Source organism: Chaetura pelagica, unplaced genomic scaffold (genome assembly GCF_000747805.2).
Source record: "Chaetura pelagica isolate M959 unplaced genomic scaffold, ChaPel_1.0 scaffold596, whole genome shotgun sequence".
NCBI lineage: Eukaryota > Metazoa > Chordata > Aves > Apodiformes > Apodidae > Chaetura > Chaetura pelagica.
The window spans coordinates 1000661-1018122 of NW_009953725.1; the positions used below are offsets into that span (position 1 = coordinate 1000661).

The following is a 17462-nucleotide window of genomic DNA, read 5'->3' on the forward strand; positions in this document are numbered from 1 at the left end:
AGTAGGTTGAGAGAGGTCACTCTCCCCCTCTACTCTGCCCTGGTGAGGCTACATCTGGAATATTGTGTCCAGTTCTGGGCTCCCCAGTTCAAGAGGGACAGGGAACTACTGGAGAGAGTCCAGAGGAGGGCAAGAAAGATGCTTGGGGATTGGAGCATCTCCCTTAATGAGGAAAGGCTGAGAAAGCTGGGACTTCTTAGCCTGGAGAAGAGAAGGCTGAGGAGAGGCCTTATTTATGTCTCTAAGTGTCTCAAAGCTGAGTGCAAGGAGGATGGAGCCAGGCTCTTTTCTGTAGCTGCCAGTGACAGGATGAGGGGAAATGGGCACAAGCTGGAACATGGGAAGTTCAATTTAAATACGAGAAGAAACTTATTTGTGGTGAGGATGACAAAGCACTGCAACAGGATGCCCACAGAGTTTGTGGAGTCCCCTTCTCTAGAGATGGTAAAAACTTGCCCTGATGCAGTCCTCAGTGGTGTGCTGTAGGCAATGCTCCTTTAGTGGAGGAGATGGACCAGATGATCTCTGGAGATCTCTTCCAACTCTGACAATTCCGTGTTTCAGTGATTCTGTGAAATGGAAAAATGACAATACTTGTCTATTCAAATCAGAGAGCACCTTTGTCAGATCACCTGGCTCTTGTTAATTGTTTTGATGATATAGTTCTACCCTGACTTGAGAGGATAGAAGATTTGGGAGTGTACAGGTCCCCAGTTCAATCCTTCAATTGATAACTAATAGTATGTCTTGCTTTAAAAGCTGCTTTTGCTTCCCACTCTTCCATTAACGTGAGTATTCTGTGGAACTTCTACTATTAGGATGAAGAAAATCCATTTCCATTTTCATCAGATCAGAAACCTAGCACTGGTGAGATCATATTTGGAGTGCTGTGCCCAGTTATGGATCCACATGTACAGAAAAATGTGGATATTCAGGAGCAGATACGCTAAAAAGATATTAAAATGATGAAGGGACTGGAGCATGAGGAGAGGCTGAGAAAGCTGGAACTGTTCAGCCCAGAGAACAGCAGACTCAGGGTAATCTTATCCAAGTGTACAGATACCCAATGGGGGAAGTAAAAAAGATGGAGCTTTTCAGTGGTGCAGTGACCAAATAAAATACGTTACATACCGACTGAAATATAGGAAATTCCTTAACGTGGAATTTTTCTTCACTTAAAAAAATACTTCTTTACTGTGAGTGTTGTTGAATGCTGGGCTAGTTGCCCAGGGAGGTTCTGAACTGCTCATCCTTGGAGATACTGAAACTGAACTGGACATTTCCTTCAGTAACCTTCTGTAGCTGACCATGCCTGGAGCTGGAGCTCTGACCTGTGAAAAAAGCTGAAATGTGAAACTGGGCACTTAAATTAGTATTCTTTTGGGTATAGATAAGCATGATTTTGTCTGTTTGTGTGAAGAACAGAATATAATATGTAATTGTACTGGAAATGTACATGGTTTACAAGCTGAATGTGGACTGAATCCACACTACGTTATTTACAGCTTGTGTAGGGGAATTTTGAAGGATTGCTATATTTTTACATCTGATTTTTCATTGTATGACTGAGAAAAGTGAGGCTGCATTTTTGCAATTTTGTCAGTCTAAGAAGTGGGTCTATTCATTTCCCAGAAGATATTGGTGATAATTATTTTTGCTGAAAAAAAAAAAAAATAGAATATTTAAAATGGTTATGCAATGTGAAAATATTATGTAGAAATTCTGGCAGAAATCAACAAAAACTATTTAGTACATGTTTCCCAAACATTGTTCCATAGGCTAAGACATTGTTGTGATACATGAAGAATAGGTTTGTTATTTGTCTAGTTATTTGCATGAGAACTCTAATTTTCCATATGAGCAATTCCATTAGCTCTCCTAGAGAAGCTGTGAGATGTTTTTCTTGTGCAAGGTGCAAAGGGAGGAATTCATGCTGGGCTTTTGATCTTGGAAAATTAGTCTGGCTTGACATTGTTGATAGATTGATTGTTTTCAGGAAATTAGCTATCTTCCATGATGCTTTTTAAGTTTGATTCAAGACACTTAGCTAAGACTCCTTTCTCACTTTAGTAGTAAATAGGTAGAAGAAGAAGTATGATAATGACAATAATCTTGACAGTCATCACTGAGAAGAGAGCATTAAAACTACAATCTAATTTAATTTATAGTCAGAGCTATGATAGTATTTAGTAATCCTTGATCCCTAAGAAGTCATGATTATGCCACTGTTGGAAAGCAGGCAGCAGCCATCCTCTCCCCTTTCCCCTTGCCTCTCCTGGAAATACAGGAAGGGTAATACAGTAATGCCACACACTATCTCAAATACATGTTGAAGCTGAAAGGGTAAGTCTCTCTATGTCTGTCACAGCAACCTTCGCCAAGCAAACATGCAGACAGATTTTAGAGCTGTCCCCTTGCACAGCACCTAAGGGATGACGGAGACAGTAGTGTCATGCAGGAAGGTGTGCTTTTCTTTTCCCATGTGTTGAATCAAAATAATGGATTAAGATGTGTGTGATTAAAAACAGCTTGTAAAGCCTGGATTTGGCTAGCATATTATAACAAGGTAATGTCCCAGTAAGGATCACTATGGTGCATTTTTGCTCGTACATTTTGAGTTCTTTGTCATGATGATTATTGGCTTCTGCTGGATGTGAACTGTTGAACTAAAAAACATAAAATATTTTTGCAAATTATTCTATGTAAATCTGAGACTTTGAAAATGGTAATGGTACTGCAGCAACCTGAGATAATACCAAGTCCTGAAGGACTTTGTCATTGAGTCTTTGTACCAGAGTCCTTGGCTTTATCTTTTCTCTTCCCAGTCTAGACCTTTTACCTTAGTGAGCTGAGATAACATGGTCATCGAATATGTCCTCTCACACATAGGACAATACCACTACATTAGCACTGATTTAAATAACAATTTACATGGCTTGTGATGTAGTAAGTACAAAGAATAGACACCTTTTTTGGGATGAGTATTTGGCAGAGAATTAGTGAGCACAGATCTGACATGATCTTTTTGTGATTCTTCATGTATTTCCTCATGCAGACAGCTGCTGTTATGGGTGTGTGGTATGTGTGCTCTGAAAATGAGTAATTTAGTTCATACTGAACCATATGGGGCAAAACAAAACATTACAAGGATATATTGCAGCTAGCATAAGATATGCTGCTCTGACATGCTCAACAAGTCAGGCACAAAACTTGGCCAAAACACAGGGAAAAAAACACCTGCTTTGTATCTCCTGGAATTAAAAAAAAAAAAAAAATCTCACTTAGTTCTTGTTTGTAAGCATTTGGATTCCTTCAGCGTTTCTTCAGCAGCTAAGCAAAGGATTCATTGGCATTCTCACCATGGATCCATCATGGTATGTTTCAGACCGCAAAGTTAGTATCCAGCAAAATTATGCTGTGGTTAACAAAACGTGAGTTACTTCAATATGCAAAAGAAAAAGTGTTGCACATACACAATTGCACTTTACTGTCCTTTATTTTCAATGTGTGATAGTAAATATTCTTGAAGGAAATGTATCACAGTTATTGATGCCTGTCTGATTTATGCATATGTTGCCTTGACAATGCAGCATCAAGCTGTAAAAGGAATGCTTCTTTGGTCAGTATTTAATTTTCAGAAAGGCTAACAGTATCTTCCATTAGCTTATTAGTAGGATTTTGAAACTTGAAACACCAATGGTAATGAATCTCCTCCAATTACCAAGTTGTAAAAAGCAGCTTACTGCTTATTTCAAAGAGTAGTGGCTCACTCACTGATTTGAGAATCCATCCTTCTTTGTAAATAGAGCAGAGATTGCCTAAGGCTGGGCCCACCTGCAGAGGGAGAGGTTGTCCAAGTGAAGTGGCCTGATGGAAAACTGTATGGTGCAAAGTATCTGGGAACAAACACAGCTCACATGTATCAGGTAAGAGTCTATATTTATTACCAGGTGCCTGTTTTTCAGATGTCTTTATTGCAAATTGTTAATTTCCTGTAGCAGTGGAGTGGCCAGCTGTACCTTCAAAGCTGCAGAACTCTGGAGTGTGGACTCTTACAGTAACTGTTAATGAATTTGAAATAATAAATAAAGCAGCCTAAACCATTAACAAGTGCTGTGCTTATGAAACCAAGAAAATGGGTTATTTTATAACAACTCAGGTGAAAAGGTGGACCTTAAGATTAAAAGATAACATTTATTTTTTTATCCAGGTTATTCACTTTTATGTCAAGTAATTTTACAATTAATGATAAAAAAAATAAATATTGGCTTCTGACTACAATGAACCTTAAATATTTTGTAAAAGGCTGGACAGTAAAAAGAAGAGCATAAATACTCCCACTTTCATTTGTCTGAGGCACTTTTGAATGAATTAACACATAGTCTAAGGAGTGTTTTATCGTCAGCAAAGGCAGAAGGGATCTGAACACTAAAGGCAAGGCTAAAAAGTTGACTTCTGATTTCAGAGACACAATAATTGTTTTTTTACGTACTTGCCTTTGAGAAAAATCAGCAGCTTTGAGTACACAAGTCCGTGGTTAAAGCTGCAGTAGAACAATCACAATAACAGCACTTCTGAAAGAATGAGAATCTAGGTACCTTTCATTTATATACATATAATAATTTTCACTTATGTAATTCTTTTCATCTGAGGGCTTCACATTACTCCATGAAAATGGCGAATTTACTATTCTATCTGTAGATAAATCAAAGCACAAGGAGGGTAAATTACTTGCTGCATTGACCTTCTCACTTTGCCAATGACTTGCGATGGAACTCAAGTCATCACAGAATCATAGAATGGTTTGAGTTGAATAGGACTATCCAACCTGGTTTGAACACTTCCAGGGAGGGGCCTTCCAGAACTTCCCTAGGCAACCTGTTCCAGCATCTCAACCTCACACTAAAGAATTTCCTACTAATGTCTAACCTATATCTCCCCTTTTCAGTTTTGATCCATTATGCTTTGTCCTCTCACCACATGCCCTTGTCAGAAGTTCCTCCCCAGTTTTCCTATAGGCCCTCTTCAGATACTGGGAGGCCACTATAAGGTCTCCCCAGAGCCTTCCCTTCTTCAGGCTGAACAGCCTAAACTTTCTCATCCTGTTTGTATAGGAGAGGTGCTCCAGCCCTCAAATTGTCTTCGCTGCCCTTCTCTGGACCTTTTCCATGAGCTCCGTGTCCTTCTTATGTTAGGGGCTCCAGAACTGGACACAGTACTACAGGTGAGGTCTCACGAGAGCCAAGTGAAGAGGAAGAGTCACCTCTTTTGACCTACAGGATACACTTCTTTTGATGCAGCCCAGGACATGGTTGGCTTTCTGGGCTGCAGGCGCACAGTACTGGCTTATTTTGAGCTTCTCGTCCACCATCACTCCCAAGTCATTCTCCTCCAGACTATTTTTGATCGATTTTCCACCCAGCCTTTATTTGTGTCTGAGATTGCCCCAAGCCAGGTGCAGGACCTTGCACTTGGCCTGGTTGAACTTCATGCAGTTTGCACAAGCCCACTTCTCAAGCCTGTCAGGGACCCTCTCAATGGCTTCACTTCCCTCCAGCGTGATGACTTCACCACACACTTTGGTATCATCAGCAAACTGCTGAGGGTGCACTCAATGCCACTGTCCTTGTCACTAACAAAGATGTTAAACAGCACAAGTAGCAACCCTTGGGAAGCACAACTCCTCACAGTTCTCCATCTGGACATGGAGCTGTTGATCACCACCCTTCTGAGTGCAACCATCCAGCCAGTTCTTTATGCAACGAGTGGTCCATCCATCGAATCCATACTGTTCCAGTTTTTATACCAGGGTGTCATGCTGGACAGTATCAAGGTTTTGCACAGGTCCAGGTAGATGATGTTGGTTGCTCTTTCTTAGTCCACTGATGCTGTGATGCCATCATAAAAGGCCACCAAATTAGTCAGGCAGGACTTGCCCTTGGTGAAGCCACATTGGTTGCACCAGTCACCCCTTTGCTTTCCTCATGCCTTCGCAGAGCCTTAAGGAGGATCTGCTCCATGATCTTGCCAGACACAGAGGTGAGACTGACTGGTCTATGTCTGATCCCTTGATCTAGTCTCTAAATCTTAACTCTTCCCTTATATTTAGCCACTGTGTTACATCGTGAAGGTGAAAAATTCTTCATAAAATATAAAGATAATTGTTCTTCAGTAGCATTAATCTTCATATAATTTAATCTTCTAAACAGCTGGTCTTCTGAGGAATACTGTGGGATAGATTAGATGAATGTTTACAAGTTTCATATTTGAAGGAATCTGACATAGTCAAAATTCTTTCTCTTATTTTGGACCTCTTGGACGACATGATGAAGTCAGTTTAGTTTAAGGAAAGTGGATTAGCATGTGGTGGTTCAGTAAATGTTGAAGTTCCTCAGCATAACAATAATGGGAGATTGCTGTAAACTGCCTTATAATGATCCCCTGTCACAGGGGAAACAGCAAAGATTAAAGATTATCAGGAGTCCAGATTGCACTACATAGGACTTTAGAGACAGACAGCTATTTCAATCTGTAAAGGAGGAGAGGAGGCTGCTACAACATGGTCATATATTACAGAAAGTCTGTTACCTGGAGACTGCAAGGCTAACTTCAAGATGAGTTAGTAGCTCTTATCTACACAGCCTGGCTGATAGCTCCCCAGTACCAATGTATACACATAGTCCATTCTTCTGGGTTGCAAGATCTCTGTTACAGCCTCAAGTGTCTCTTACCAACTCTTTTGTGATATCCGAGACAAAAGGAGAGACTGAAAAGGACTCTCTCAAATAAGTGTTATGACCTAGTAAGGCACAGGTGTTCGACTTGGATAGATCTGTGGGTTTTCCTGATATTCATGAGACATTTGTACTGAGTATGACAGTACTTGTGCATGCAGGAGCTGTGACATAATGCACCAGAATTTGTGCCATCCGCTTGGACATTGATAACTCAGTATCTTAGGCTATCTCTAAGCAGAGTTACACATGCCAAATGAAGCAGGTGTTCAAGTGAAATTGTAAATGCAATCTACATTTGATGTCTTGATAATTTTTTATATTGTGGTTCACTATTTATTTTTGAGCTTCACTTGAGATTATTAAATTATCCATTAGCTGCTTTCTAACAATTTCAGCTGATCCTTTAATTTATGATGTTCTGATAAAATCTCATAGAGAGAATAACACAGTACAGCAGCAGAAGTCCAAATAAAATAACTTGCTCGATAAAACTCATGATTTGAACTGTAGTACCTGAAGTCTAAATTAAATTTGACCTAATAGAGATTGTGGGGTTTTATTTTGCATGAGTCACGATACTGTTGAAAGTCGTAAGAGCTCTTATGTTTGCCTTTAATGATACAGCAAATTTATTTCCAGTGTAGTATGCTGAATTAGAGCTGAAGAACTTACAGTTAGTCTTTATTGTAAATGTTCAATATATTTCATACTGCAAACGTACCAAATTCTGTGGCTTGATGCAGTTGCTTGCTGCTGTAAACTACCAGATTTTAAAAACTTAAAAAAAAAAAATTGTCCATCCAGGAGATGGTTTTCTGATCTCATGGATCTGGCAGAGTTCATTTCCTGTCCAGTTCTTTCAACAGTGATGCAAAAAATATTAAAAGCATAATTACTAACTGTATTATGCTAAACATATTACCAAATCTATTGTGCAATAAGGAAAAGCCACTCCTGAATCCCAGTGAAAAATACTTGAACTGCCATAGTTTTATTATACATGCTTAAGCCAAATTGACCTCTAAGGTCCTGTAACATGCCACTAGCCTACCAGGCTTATGGGGTTAGTAACAAGAACAGAGAGGAGCAAGGATCACAGAAACATAGAGTTGTCATGGTTGGAAAGGACCTCCGAGATCACTGAGTCCAGCCATCAACACAAAAAAAAACCCCAAACAAACAAATGAACAACAAACAAACAAAAACGCAAAACAAAAACCCACAAACACCAACAAACCAACCAAAATAAAAACACCCCACCAAAAAACACTCACAAAAACCGCCACAACCTCAGCCAATAGAGCATGGCCTCAAGTGCCACATGTGCATGTTTCTTGAATACCTCCAAGGATGGTGACTCCACCACCTCCCTGGGCAGGCTGTTCCAGTGCCTCATCACTATTTCAGTAAAGAAATTCTTCTTAATGTCCGATCTAAATGTCCCCTCCTACAACCTAAGGCCACTTCCTCTGGTCCTGTTGCTATTTACTTGGGAGAAGAGGCCAGCACCTGTGGTGTGCTAAGACAGACTCCAGGGTGAGAAGCAATGCATAATTTATTTTAAGAGAATGCTCCCTTATATACTTTTACACTGGGGACTGAGAGTAAGCAGCTGGGATACAGAGAATGTAAACAGCACTCACAGCTGCTCGTTGGCACATACACACTCCTTGCATTCCCAGGATGTAGCCAATCACACAACACAGGATAAGCAGTGTTCTGATTATGTCGACATTCACAGTGCTGCTCACAGCAAGCCCTCGTCCTTGGCTGGTCTCATATTGCTTTGTCTCCTTCTTTACAGGTAGAGGAGGCCCCTTTTCTTTTCCCCTTGCTATTCTGCACAAGCACCCACCTCCCTACAACGTCTTTTCAGGTAGTCGTAGGGGGTGATCAGGTCTCCCCTCAACCTCCTCTTCTTCAGACTAAACAACCCCAGTTACTTCAGTCACTCCTCATATGACTTGTTCTCTAGACCCTTCACCAGCTTGGTGGCTCTCCTCTGGACATGCTGCAGCACCTCAATGTGCTTTTTATAGTGAGGGGCCCAGAAATTAACACAGTACTTGAGATGCAGCCTCACCAGTGCCAAGTAGAGGACAATAACTACTCTTGCTGGCCACACTGTTCCTAGTGCAGGCTAGGATGCTGTTGGTTTTCTTGGCCACCCGGGCACACTGCTGGCTTATGTTCCTTCTGTCAACCAGCACCCTCAGGTCTTTTTCTGCGGGGCAACTTTCTAGCCACTCTTCCCCAGGTCTGTAGCTTTGCATGAGTTTGTTGTGACCGAAGAGCAGGACCCAGCACTTGGCCTTATTGAACCTCATACAATTGGCCTCAGCCCATCGATCCACTCTGTCTAGGTCTCCCTCCAGAGCCTTCCTACTGTCTAGCAGATTGACACTCCCACCTGATTTGGTGTTGTCTGCAGACTTACTGGAGGTGCACTTGATCCCCTCATCCAGATCACTGAGAAAGGCATTGAACAAGACTGGCCCTAAAACTGAGCCCTGAGGGACACCACTGGTAACTGGGCAACAACTAGATTTGACCCCATTTTCCACAACTGTCTAAGAACAGCAATCCTGCCAGTGTTTTACCCAGAATACACTTTTCTATGTTATGATTTGCAAACTTCTCCAGGAGAGTACTGTGGGAGACAGTATCAAAGGCCTCACCAAACTCCAGGTATACAACATTACAGGATGACTTTCATGACTTCGCTATCCATCTGTGCTCTCTGTATTTTAAGTGTATTGCATATCTGTGCATGTATTTTAATATGCTCTAAAAAAATTGCTTTCAAAGAAGTTAATAGTCCAAAGATCTGTAGCCTGACTTCTGAGAGTAGATATGCTATATTGAATTTTTCAGGTGTTTGTAATTAATCTGACATAGTCAGTCATGGCAAGGTTTTAATTTGAATCTACAAAACTCATTCCATTTACAAGTTCAATTTGTAATTGTTCGCTTGTATCTATGATAATACTTTTGATAAGATAATATTTTCCTCTATATGTATTTAGGCTTACTCTTTCAACATAAGTCTGTTGTTGTCGTTCATATGGTCTCATTAAGTCACTTTACAATGTGGAATGGGACTTCTTTTACGTTTATAATAAACTTCAAAGTACAGTTCCTGTGAGAACTGAAACTGCAGTCATAGATAATAGCTGAACTTCACAATTCTTGGATGAAGTATTAAAAAAAAAAATCAGCAGCTACTGAACAGACTTAAATGCTTCATAGCCTCAGCATTTTAACATTCCCAACACCTAGTTACATTTCCTTTCTTATTTTCTGCTAACAGGGTTCATGTTGGATTAAATCTAAACCTAAGCATGATAAAACTTTTCATCTTCTGAACAGAGCATTTTAAAGAAATTCCATCAGATTCAATAACATTCTGTTAACTGGTATTTCCTTAGCTGTCACTCATACTTTCTTTCTTTTGACAGGATTTTCCTCAGCCTTGAAGCAGAGTATGATAGAATTAAATATTTAATTTTCTTTTTGTTATTAGAAGCAAGTAAAAAAGAAATTAAAGGCAAATAAAAATGACAAAAAGACATTTTAATATGTCATTTCTGCAAAATAATGTTGTCTGTGTTGTTACTGCTTGGCATTCCTAATCCAGTAAATTTTACTTTATTGTATATGTGTGTGAGTTGATTGTGAAGTCTCTTTGCTTAGACATTATTTTCAACTTACGAATGTGTTGCAGTTCTTAAAAAAAGAATACCTTTTATGCTTTGTCCTAATACTGCCTTCCTAAAATAGCAAAATAATTGTATAAAAATCTTTGGTGTTTGCACATGTATTTTTGTCTGTATACTTTCTGATAAACTTCACACAACAGTTAAATTATTATTCTATTTTTAAATACCCATTTTTTCAATTAGGTTGAGTTTGAAGATGGTTCTCAAATAGTAATGAAGAGAGAAGAGATCTACACTCTTGATGAAGAGCTTCCTAAGAGAGTAAAAGCACGTTTTGTAAGTTTTTGCTGATGATATCTTTCTAGTGTATATATATATATATATGCTCAGAATCCAAATAACACTATGTTTGGCTTTATTCTGCATTTCAGTATAAATTGTACAAATGCTTTGTGTAGCCAAAATGGCTGACTAAATTTGCTCAATTAGTACAAGTGTCCATTTGCTATTGAGAATGGCTAGTTGTTCTTCCAGTACAGGAAAATGCTGTTGTCAAGCATAAATGTTATCTCCTACAAGGGACATCCTTGTAGATTTTTCTGTCAGATCATGAATTACCAAGTTGGTAAGATTTTTAAATTTACAGATATTCTGTTCTTTCAGTATGTTTATAGCAAGTATTTTTACAACTCTACAATTTTCAGAACATTAATTTGTTGTAAGAAACAAAGTACCTGATAAGAAGTCATAAATGTCACTGGCAAACATTTAACCAGCCTTGGGTTCAAAACTAAATCTTCACTATGTTTTTTGAGTTTCTTGCAGCTTTGGACATCCATCAGTTAGTTTTTTATATGTATGCCATGTGACAAGGTGTTGAGATTCATGAAGAGCATAACGTTTGAGAAGGGAAAGTGCCACTGTACAATTAGAATCATAGAATGACAGAACCGTTCAGGTTAGAAAAGACCCTTGGGATCACCTAATCCAACCATCATCCCTACTCTACAAAATTCTTTCCTAAACCATATCTAACAACACCACATCCAAACGACCCTTAAACACATCCAGGGATGATGGCTTTACCACCAGTGTCTGACCACTCTCTCTGTGAAAAAAATTCTCCTAATATCCAGTCTAAACCTCCCCTGTTGCAGCTTGAAGCCATTCCCTCTTGTTCTATCGCTAATGACCTGTGAGAAGAGACCAGCACCAACCTCTCTACAATGACCTTTCAGGTAGTTGCAGAGACTGACGAGGTCTCCCCTCAGCGTCCTCTTCCTCAAACAAAACATTCCCAGCTCTTTCAAGCATTCTTCATAAGATTTATTCTCTAGGCCCCTCACCAGCTTCGTTGCCCTCCTCTGTACTCACTCCTGCACCTCGATATCTCTCTTGAATTGAGGTGCCTAAGACGGGACACAATACTCCAGGTGTGGCCTCACCAGTGCTGAGTACAGGGGGACAATCACCTCTCTACTTCTGCTGGTCACACTATTTCTAAAACAAGCCAGGATGCCAGTGGCTTTCTTGGCCACCTGGGCACACTGCTGGCTCATATTCAGCCGCTTATCAATTGGAACCCCCAGGTCCTTTTGTGCCAGACACTTTCCAGCCACACTTCCCCAAGCCTGTAGCGTTGCATGGGGTTTCCTGCCTAGCTTGGTGTAATCTGCAAACTTACTGATAATACACTCTATGTCCTTATCAAGATCATCAGTAAAGATGTTAAACAGAAATGGTCCCAACACTGAGCCCTGAGGAACACCACTTGTGACAAGCCCCAGCTGGATTTGACTCCATTGACCACCACTCGTTGGGCCCGACTGTCCATCCAGTGCTGGATCCAACAGATCGTGTGCTCTTCCAGGCCATGAGCAGCCAGTATTTTTATGAGAGTGCTATGGGGAACTGTGTCAAATGCTTTTTGGAGGTCCAGGTAGACAATATCCACAGCCTTTCCCTTACTGACAGGTCTGTAGTTTCCCGGATCCTCCTTTCTGCGTTTCTTACAGATGGGTATTATATTTGCTACCCTCCAGTCCATTGGAACCTCCCAACTTAGCCAGGACTTCAGGTAAATAATGGGAAGCGATCACGTCTGCCAACTCTTTCAGCACCCTTGGATGTAGCCCATCCGGTCCCACAGACTTGTGTGCATCTAAGTGGTGTAGTAGGTCTCTGACCACTTCCTCCTTAAGTGTGCTGACCTCATTCTGCATCCCTTCCCTGTCTCCTAGCTCATGTGGCTGTATATCCATGGAACAGCTCGTTCCACTGCTAAAGACTGAGGCAAAGTAGGTATTGAGCACCTCAGCCTTTTCCTCATCCTTTGTTACTAAGATTCCTTTTGCATCCAATAAAGGATGGAGATTTTCCCTAATCCTCCTTTCCTCCTTTTGCTGTTAAAGAAGTTATAGAAACATTTTTTATCATCCCTAACAGCAGTAGCTAGTTTGAGCTCTAGCTGTGCTTTGCCTCTCCTAATTTTCACCCTGCATGGGTTCACTTCATCTTTATAGACTTCATGAGTGACCTGTCCCCTCTTCCAAAGGTCACAGACTCTCCTTTTGTTCCTAAGGTCTAGCCAAAGGTCCCTATTTAGCCAGGCCGATCTCCTACCCTGCTTACTGATTTTCCAGCACATGGGGACATCCCGCTCTTGTGCCTTTAAAAGTTCTTTCTTGAAGTATGTCCAGCTTTCCTGGACTCCTTTATCCTTCAAGGCAGCCTCCCAAGGGACTCTGTCAATCAGTCTTGTAAGCAGGTCAAAGTTATGAGAGTGCTTTCTAATGGGGGGTACAGTCATCAAATATTTTTGGCTATGACACCTTTTTATCATTGTTTCGGGGGTATGTGCATTCTTCTTTCACTGTCTTGACCACCTAGGATTAAGAGAGATGTCTCGGAAAATGTTAAATGAACCATCTAGTTATATTCAATGAAATATATTCAGAAAACATTTCATTACCTTTTTTTGTTTTAGAGATTGTTTAGAAAGCATTTATAATTCACTGCACATTCTGTAGAATGTAAACTGTTGTATTTCACTATGGATAACAACACAAAGGTGGTTTGGTTTAGCTATTCTTTTTAAAATTTGAGTTTTTATAGATTTATTTTTTAAATTTCATTTGACACTATTAACTTCATAGGGGACTTAAGTATAGGTTAAACACTCTGAATTTGATCAACTAAGTAAAACAAATCACAGGCTGTGTTCAAACCCTTGAATTATTTCCTAGTATTGCCTCAAATTCTATAAACATGTAACTTAGTCTTCAAGGTATGCTCAGCACTTCCTTCCTCTCCTTATGCTGAAAACAGTGCAAGCTAAAGACATCTTATGGTATTGTTTCTGTCCTCTTGAAAAAAATAAATCAAATTTATTCTAAATTATGCTTTTCCTAATCCTGGAAATCTTAAACCTACCTAGACATCAGTGGTGGAAATTGGTTCAAAAATTTCTGCCACTGCTTTTTTCCGGAATAGATTGCTGTTTGCTGTCCTACTGCTTTGTTCCAGTTGATTCTCAACTGAAACTGTTTTAGCTTTGCTGACAGACAGCTGAACTTGTGATGCTAGTTATTTGTAAACTGGGCAGTGTGCAGGTTTGTTGTCAGGGGTCCATGCCATCCTGCCTTGCACTTAAAACTTTTCTGAGTAACACAAAGTGATGGGTAATACTTGATACTGATACTGCTAGGATCAGACCTGGCCTACAATTGCATCACTTTCATGTTGCTGTTTTCCACCTTGAATTAGATTGATTATGTGACCTCTGGATAAAATAAAAACTAACAATGAGTCACATCAGGAACACTACAGACATAGATAATTAAATGATGAATAGTACGTGGGAAATATGGAGAATTAAGAATTATATCTTATGGGTGCATATAAAACATTTAATATTTAGAATTTTTCCTTGAAACAGTTCTAACTCAATAATCAGTAATGGAGCTAACTTAATGTGATCTAGTGAAACATATCTGAGTTTCCATGCAACCTTTCTTTGTCAAAATATGATAGCCTGTATGAACCTGTGTGTGTAATTAATGTTTGCTTTTAGTCTACAGCCTCTGACATGAGATTTGAAGACACATTTTATGGGGCAGATATTATCTTGGGAGAGAAGAAGAGGCAGAGAGTATTGAGTTCTCGGTTTAAAAATGAATATGTGGATGATCCAGGATACCGCACCTTCTTGAAAAGTTCATTCCAGAAGAAATGCCAGAAGGGCCTATAAAGGACACAAGAGAGAGACAGGGTGTTGATCAAAAAGCGTGCAGCATTATTTGATTGGTTTCAGTTAACTGAACACTCAGTTTTGCAATAAACAAATCCATGCACCAGCCTCTTAAGCTGAAATATTTACATTCTGATTTCTTCAGTTAATGTATTAAAGATTTTGTAATGTTTTGCATCATAAAACTAAAGGCAAAAATAAGTGAGAGTAAGAGCGATTACACAGTGATACACTGAAGAAAACTTTCTGTCCTGCTTGCATTGAAATAAGTGGCGAAATTCCTTTAGAATTATGAGAGACAATTCACATTCAGATGAGAACTTTTAGTAAACAGAGATAATTTCACTGGCTAATTTTTTCTGCAGACAGGAAAAGATTTTAAGTTCAATAATAACAGTTTTTATAAAACATGTTTTAAACAAAAATATGTACAGTATTAAACAAAAGCTGTACTTACTTTGTACAGTGCTTTTGAATTCTTTTGTCACTACTACTTTCAGTAGGGTTTGATGTGGACTCAGCTGTTGACTTAGATATTTTTGGTTTTTAAGAAAGATATCCTCAGTGCAGCAAGGGTGTTTTGTATATTTAAAGAGGCAAGTTTTGGTAGTTATTTTTAAACATGTTTTTCATAAGATCTATTCGAAGAGCTATTTGTAAAATACAATTTTCATTCATTATATGTATGAAAACTTAGAATTCAAGTATATATGCATAACAACCTAGTTTTGAATTAATATATTATGGTCTTTTAAAATAATATTCTATCAATATAATGATGTTTTAAAATAAACAAATAAATACTGTACTTCTACTTGCAGCATTTTGTCTGTTGATATGATTTTCAATCCCATTATTTTATAGATGTAGGAATAAAAAAACTTCACTACGTGCAGTATGCATATAGTTTCCTGAGCACAACACAATGTACATGTAGACACACACATGGCTTGGTATTGGAATGCAAACTTAATAAAGACACTACCTTTATTTCTTGTCTTATTGTATCTTGACCTTTTTAAATGTTTCATAGAAAGCAGAAAGTCTGAATTTGTCTGAAATGCTTGGGTATGTGAAACTAGGAAAGAGCTTTATCAAAATGACATCATCAGTTTATTTTAAATTGGACCATCAGCAGGATTTCTAACTATCTGACAGAGGAGAAAGAGCCCTTTCAAAATCCAATTTAAATGTGAGCACAGCTGTTTCTAGGATTTTGCTTGCAAAAAATCCAGAACATATGAAACCAAAGAATTTTTCATTATAAAGCCAGACTGAGACACACAGGTCTTTGTTTCATTGTAGCCCTTGCATGATTATAGACACACAGTGGACACTGAAATCTTTTCATTTGCTATGTGACTCCTCAATTGACAATTTAATTCTTCTGTGTTACATTAACTATATTTTTTCCTACCATGAAATCACTCAGAACCCTTTTAGTCTAAGGAACTGCTTAGCTGTGATGATTGGAATTTATTTCCAATTGAGAACACTTTCTCTAGAGATAGTGGGCTGTGGTGGGTACAGACTGGCATATTTCAGAATATCAGAGCTCTCTGTGATACTGTAAAAGAAAAATAAAAACTAGTAATACAGTTGTAAAATGCAAGATCTCTGCTGCCTTCCACAGTTAAATGAAGCTGATAACCTTATTATTGATGCTTAGTTTCAAAATACTGGTCTAGGATAAAAATTTTGAAGCATTAAGGTTTTTAGTTGGTTGAATACATTTGAATATATTTTGCAATTAAATAAATGGTGCTATGGGAGTACTACAGAGGCTAAAAATAAAGTGTATGTTCTTTGGCTAGATTTGATATGACTTCTTATGACACTGTGAATAAACAGGTTAATCTCTATAAAATAGATCCAGCATCTTTCTCTTCAAGTTCCTTGAAATTTGCTGATTAAACTGCTGCAAAAATATTTTTTAAAATTCATGCAAAAAACATCACTTGGCTTTTTTCCCTTTCTGCCTTTCAGCAAAAAAATACCCTTTGGTTTGGAAGTTTCTGGAGGCTTTGAAAAAGTTTCTGACCTTTTTAAGGCACTGTAAAATACCTGCTGTGCAAATGAAAAGCATAGTCATTGCCATGATCACAGTTTTGTGCCTCCTGTCTCAAGACATTATGGCCCTTGCAAACTGGATTGGCTAAGTAACTGGCCTAGAAAGAACTTTCCTGTTCCTTTACAACTCCTGAAAAGCCACACTTTTCAGTTCCATCTCAGGTATTGATATGTGAGAGAGCAGACTCACATACAATGGTTGGTGTGTCATGCTCTAGGAAACCAGGAGCTTACTACTATCTGAATTGTGTAGGTGGACACCAGAACAGGCTTGTTTGCTCTGAAGGACCAGGTATTTCCTTACACGAACATGAAATGTCCTTTGAGTCAGCAGACAAAACTGACTTAAAATGGCGTCTCCACGCGGCGCTGAACCCTCTGTGTGTAGGCTACGGGGGAGGAGCTGCGGCCGGAAGCAGGGGCGGGACTAGGTCCCGTCTGATTGGCTGAAAAGCCCGGAAATACAAAACCGGCCAATCGGGAGCGCAGAAAACCCCATAAAAGAGGCAGCGCAGCACGCCTCTCTCTCTCGTTCTCTCCTCGTGTTCGGGGCGGTCCTCTCCACACACTGCCTGCCGCCGCCATTTCCTGCCGCGTGCTTCCCCCCGCCACCGCTGCTGGGAGCCGCTCTGCTGCAACAAGCCGCCGAAGCCGCGGTCCCAAAGCCGCTCTGCCACAACTGCTGCGTGCTGCCGCTCGCCGCCGCCGCTTCCCGCGGCAAACTGCTGCAGTCGCAGTCCCCAAGTC

The 17462-nt window shown here is 39.5% G+C and overlaps 1 protein-coding gene across 1 annotated transcript in view; it reads left to right on the forward strand.

The window, feature by feature from the left end:
* KDM4C (lysine (K)-specific demethylase 4C) overlaps positions 1 to 14645 on the forward strand; it is a 252049-nt gene extending 237404 nt beyond the window's left edge. The window contains 3 exon segments of the mRNA XM_010000645.1: positions 3807 to 3926; positions 10640 to 10732; positions 14469 to 14645. Coding sequence (XP_009998947.1) covers positions 3807 to 3926; positions 10640 to 10732; positions 14469 to 14645 — 390 coding nt within the window.
* The last annotated feature ends 2817 nt before the right edge of the window (positions 14646 to 17462 follow it).